Source organism: Poecilia latipinna, unplaced genomic scaffold (assembly GCF_001443285.1).
Source record: "Poecilia latipinna isolate Pla-1442-1.1 unplaced genomic scaffold, P_latipinna-1.0 Scaffold4195, whole genome shotgun sequence".
Taxonomy (NCBI): Eukaryota; Metazoa; Chordata; class Actinopteri; order Cyprinodontiformes; family Poeciliidae; genus Poecilia; species Poecilia latipinna.
Window position 1 is genome coordinate 1 of NW_015116811.1, and position 5049 is coordinate 5049.

General features: G+C 42.7%; 1 protein-coding gene across 1 annotated transcript; it reads right to left on the reverse strand.

Moving 5' to 3' along the window:
* Window positions 1-2735: 2735 nt before the first annotated feature.
* Window positions 2736-3826, reverse strand: LOC106942333 (probable ATP-dependent RNA helicase DDX31). Its single transcript, XM_015025592.1, has 4 exons — window positions 3652-3826; window positions 3460-3571; window positions 3131-3386; window positions 2736-3030 (listed from the first exon to the last, which is right to left on the reverse strand). The coding sequence occupies exons 1-4, from the start codon at window positions 3754-3756 to the stop codon at window positions 2913-2915; spliced, it is 591 nt and encodes a 196-aa protein (XP_014881078.1). The 5' UTR covers window positions 3757-3826; the 3' UTR covers window positions 2736-2912.
* Between the last annotated feature and the right edge of the window lie 1223 nt (window positions 3827-5049).

Genomic DNA, 5049 nt, shown 5'->3' on the forward strand with positions numbered 1-5049 from the left:
GCTCGCACAAGATATTCACGTGCGCGACAGCTCAAGACATAATGGGACAGTTGCAAAACGAAATAATGTATCAGAAATAACTGGGGACATTATGCAATGCTGAAAACTCTGTTTCCAGCGATTTCTCTCACTTCTGGGTGGAAGAGGGACACCTTTGGAACAAAACCAGCAAATGTCAACCCGATCTGATGTATAATTTCAAAATAAAAGCCTATCAAAAAAGTACTTTTTTCCCGTAAGTTGCTGTGCTTATTGCTTGAAAACTCTCTGTTTCCAGTATTTCTCTCACTTCTGGGTGGCAGAGGGACACCTCTAGAACACGACCAGAAAATGTCCACTAGATCTGTTGTATAATTTCAAAATAAAAGCCTTTTAAAATAAGACGTTTTTACTTTTGTATTCAAAAATAAGTAGAATATGTAGTGAAGAGCTGCCACTCACTAAATACATATTATATTATCTTATATATACGTACATACATTTCTTTCTATTACATAAATCTCTCTCTGTGTGTATATATATATATATATATATATATATATATATATATATATATATATGTGTGTGTGTGTATAACATAGAACCCTAACCCTACCCTTAAAAGACCTGGGTTGCTTTTCTTAGAAGTAAAACGTCTTGTAAAGATACAGACGTGAGGGAAGATGCAAATAGGCTGAATAATGTTAGTGAGAATTAATAAAGACAATTTAAAAAAAATGTGTCCATTGTGGCGCAGTTTGCTGTATATCATACAGAATGGATCAGGAGAGGAACTGCAGACCCATCAGAACCTTATGAACCAGAAATCAGCATCTCTTCATCCCTCAATCATCTCCTGAGGCTGATATGGTGCAGAACATTTTGCTATGATTAAGTTTTTTATTGTGCTTTTAGTCGACTATATTGGTTTGATTATTTGCTTATTTAATGTATAATAATATCAGCCAAAATAATACAAATTGTCATTTAAAGAACAAATCATACAGTAAATACATAAATATTTCCTACTTTAAAAGGTTTCTTAGGGTTTTCTGTATGTTTTATTGTGAAATGTTTATATATTGTATGAATTCATTGTTCAGTGGTCATTAATGCACCAGACCCAGACCTGCAGCCCAGGGGCGGATCTAGATGGGGGCCAACGGGGGACCAAAGAAGTTCTACTAAATATATGTCTTATGTTAATACTCAGTGGTGGATTTTTTTAACCTTCACAATTTTACTTTAACAATGAATTAAATATTACAGTGCATTTTAGCTGCTGTATAGGATCAGACTTTCTACCTGCCAGGGATCTGCAGCCTGGATCTCTGGAGACACAAGTGGCTCTTTGGCTCACTTAATATATCCAATGATGAAATATTGCTCAGTTTGTTTGTTTTTTTGTTTCAAAAAACACCGACTACTCCGGCCCTCATGGTGAATTTGTTCTAGAACCAGCCTCCAAACCTAACTCCTTATTTATATAAATATTTTAGTAATACTCTTTACAGTACCAGAATGTTCACATAACTTTTATACTTTTGGCTGAGGACACATTTTGATTATTAAATCAGTTGTTATGATCAGTACTTGAGTAGTTTACCAAATATGTTTTACACTTGCTTAAACGTGTTTAAGGTATGCTACTCTGATTGGAGGACAATTTTGGAGTACTTTATGCATGAACAATTGCTCTATTAATCACTTTTTAAAGACAAAAATCACCTCCATAAAATATTGTCTATCACTGCAGCGGCCATCCCACCACATGAGGGCGACATGGTGACCGTCCCTTATTGTTATTTCTGAAAGGTGGCAACCCTACATGAGACTGACTGGTTCATATAACTAACTGGTTCGTCAGTTATAGATATAGATATTAGATTATACTCCATACAGCCCAACCTTATAGTGCAGTATAAGCTAAAGCTGGGTGTGATATTCTCGGTTGGAAAGGAATCAGAGAGAGGAGCTGCGAATACGGGTTTACTTGGTTTTTTGGCGGAACACAGAACAGAACAACCACACCAGTGTCTGACGTCAGCTCTCGACAACCTAATAGTTGGCCTATCAGAAACTATCCCTAGAAACAGTTATGTCTGTATTTCTGACCACTAGGGGGCAACAAACTAATCTATTACATTGGGGGTGGGGGAACTGTTCCCTGGGTTAAACTGGGAGGGAACCGGACCTGAGGGGAACGTGGATCGACGTAACACCGGTTTTAACTCTGGATTTCTGTTTCAGAACCAAGTGGAAGCGCCAGGCCGCTTCCGGTTTGGACCTGCTGGCTGTGGCTGGTTGGATGCTCCTCCCACCTCACTTCCCTTTGGCCCCGCCCACAATGGACCCCTACCTGCACGGAGGCCACGCCCACCTACCATTAGTCCTCCATCAGTTTCAGAACCTGACCCAGTCTCTGAAACCGGACCGGACAGCCTGGATGCCGTGATGTCACAGCAGCGTCCTTCCGTTTCCATGGAGCCCGAGGGCGCAGAAGCAGAACCAAAACCTGTGGATCTGCAGCCTGAAGGCCCAAAAGGTTCTGTGCTGAAGCTCTGGGTTTGTTCTGGTTCTGTAGGACCAAACGGACCATCAGAACTCCTGGATCCTGACCACAGTCGGATCCAATCCGCCTGGAGGCCCTGTTCTGACCCGGTTCTGATCAGATTCTGACCCGGTTCCTCTCCTGTGGTTCTGCAGAACCGGTCCGGATCTGAAATGTGTTTGGTGCAGAAATAAAATCCTGAAACTTTTTTTCTGTTTTTTTATTTGATTGTAAATAAAATTCATCCGATCAAAGATGTTCTGTGTCACGATGTTTCACTATGAGGATAAACCCAGTCTGCTGGTCCGGGTCCAGCCTGACAGAACCAGAGCGATTCTGGAGGTTCAGGCCGAGACGATTCTGTTCAGAACCACCTTCAATATCAGTCCTCCTCTTCCTCAGTGACGTCCCTCTTCCTCTTCTTCTTGGCCCTGCCTCCCTCCAAGCCGCTGGAGAACTCTGACTGAATCAGAACCGCCTCCCTGTGACCCAGATGGAGCCTGACAGAGGAAGAGCAGAACCAGAGGAAGTGGGTTTTCACAGTAACAGCAGCAGGGAACTATGGGTAATGTGGTATCAGACAGAGGATCAGCCACTCACCGTTTCCTCCCCGGGTTCTGGTTCTGGTTCTTCCTCAGGCTTCCTGCCCGTTTCCCAGCCTGGTTCTGGTTCCTGTTGCGGACCCGGTCCCAGGGGCCCCCGTGACCCCTAGGGGCCGGGCCGGGGCTCAGGCCCTGCGGCGCGTCTCTCAGGCCGAAGCTCTTGGCGGTGTGACCCAGGTGGAGGCGCCGCAGGTGGAACACCTGCTTCAGGTGGGCGGGGTAGGTGGTGTAGGCCCGCAGGAAGGACTGCAGCGCTGCAGCATGGCAACACATCAGCCAATCACAGCTCAGCACCAACATATCCAGCAGGTTATGTGACCAGCGTACCTTTCTTAGCCGCCTGCACCCAGTGGGTGTCAGAATGAACGAAGTCCTCCAGCTGTGTCTGCAGGACGGTGGCGCGCTCCCTGATGTCCTGCTGCAGCGCTCGGGGCGACGTCTGGAGACACATGGGACTGTCAGAGGTCAGCTCCTCCCACTGAGGTCACAGGTCAGGCTACACTCAAAGGCTCCACCCACCTGGCTGTGGTATTTCCCACGCCCCTTGAAGGCATCGTCCTTCATCAGACAGGATAGAACGTCCTGCAGCTTCATCTCTGAGACACTGCAACCAGTTAGAAACATTCAGTACCAATTAAAATCAGTTAGAACCAGTTAAAACCAATTAGAATCAGTCAGAAAGAGTTAGAACCATTCAGTACCAGTTGGAACCAATCAGAATCGATTAAAACCAGTTAGATCCAGTCAGAACCAATAAAATCCGGTTAGGACCAGTCTGAACCAGTTAAAACCAGTTATAAACAGTCAGACCCAGTTAGAACCAATTAAAGCCGGTTAGGACCAGTTAAAACCAGTCAGAACCGGTCAGAACCAGTTAGAACCCGTCAGAACCAATTAAAACCGGTTAGGACCAGTTANGTTACTCAGTGGTTTACTAAATACTTTTATACTTGCTTAATTAAACATATTTAAAGTATGCTACTCTGATTGGAGTATAGTTTTGTGTAGTCTAACCGACCTCTATGCATGAATGATTGCTCTATGAATCACTTTTTAAAGACAAAAACCACTGCCATAAAATAATGCAGCGGCCATCCCACCACATGAGGGCGAAGCGCCTCGGTGACCGTCCCTTATTTTGATTAATGAAAGGCAGCAACCCTAAGACAGAGCCTTGATAATAGTTTGTAGTTTTGGTAAATTCAAGCTGGTGACGTCCTACTCCGAGTTAGACGACAACACAACTGGACAAGAACCGGATGGAAATGAAATCTGGGTCACGAAAGGAACCGAAGGGACGAAGGCTGCTAACGTGCTGCTAGCTGGTGGTAAGTTTGCTTAAAAATGCAAATTATCTTTGTTTAATTATAAACGGTGCAGTAAACATATAAACAAACTTACATTGGATTCAGAAATAATTATTTTATCAATTTTATTGTGATTTTTATGATTATTACTATAACAATTATTCAGCTTCATGTTATAACTGCATAAAGGCTGTTTGTTGCAACTTAATATAGTTTTCTTCATAAACTGATTTTAATTGAGCTCAGTTTTCCAAAGAGACTTTGATATTGTGAGGCTGCTGTTATAACTCGTTCATCATTGTTTTTATCTTTAACATATTTTTGCAGTAAGCAAATTAATATGAAAGAGGAATTAGAAAACCTAAAGACTTTCTGTCTCAGAAGCAGCTCTGCTCCACCAGATCACCAACCAGCTCTGAGGATGAACCTCCACATCGTCTTCATGGTGGAAGTTTGTTTTTTCAATGAGGAGCTAGCTACATTTTCAACAACAAAAACTGGTGTGTTACCAACACAAAGTGCTTAATAAACATGATTTGATTTAAAGGTAACTGGAAAGAATTTTTCTCTCCTTGTTAATCTAACATTTATCTTTCTTTTTTTATTCATT

Coding starts and splice junctions, on each gene's coding strand:
- LOC106942333 (XM_015025592.1), bottom strand. CDS start 3,756: ATGTTTCTAACTGGTTGCAGTGTCTCAGAGATGAAGCTGCAGGACGTT. Junction 3,387..3,459: donor GGTGCAGGCGGCTAAGAAAG/GTACGCTGGTCA, acceptor GCCATGCTGCAG/CGCTGCAGTCCTTCCTGCGG. Junction 3,031..3,130: donor CAGAACCCGGGGAGGAAACG/GTGAGTGGCTGA, acceptor TTCCTCTGTCAG/GCTCCATCTGGGTCACAGGG.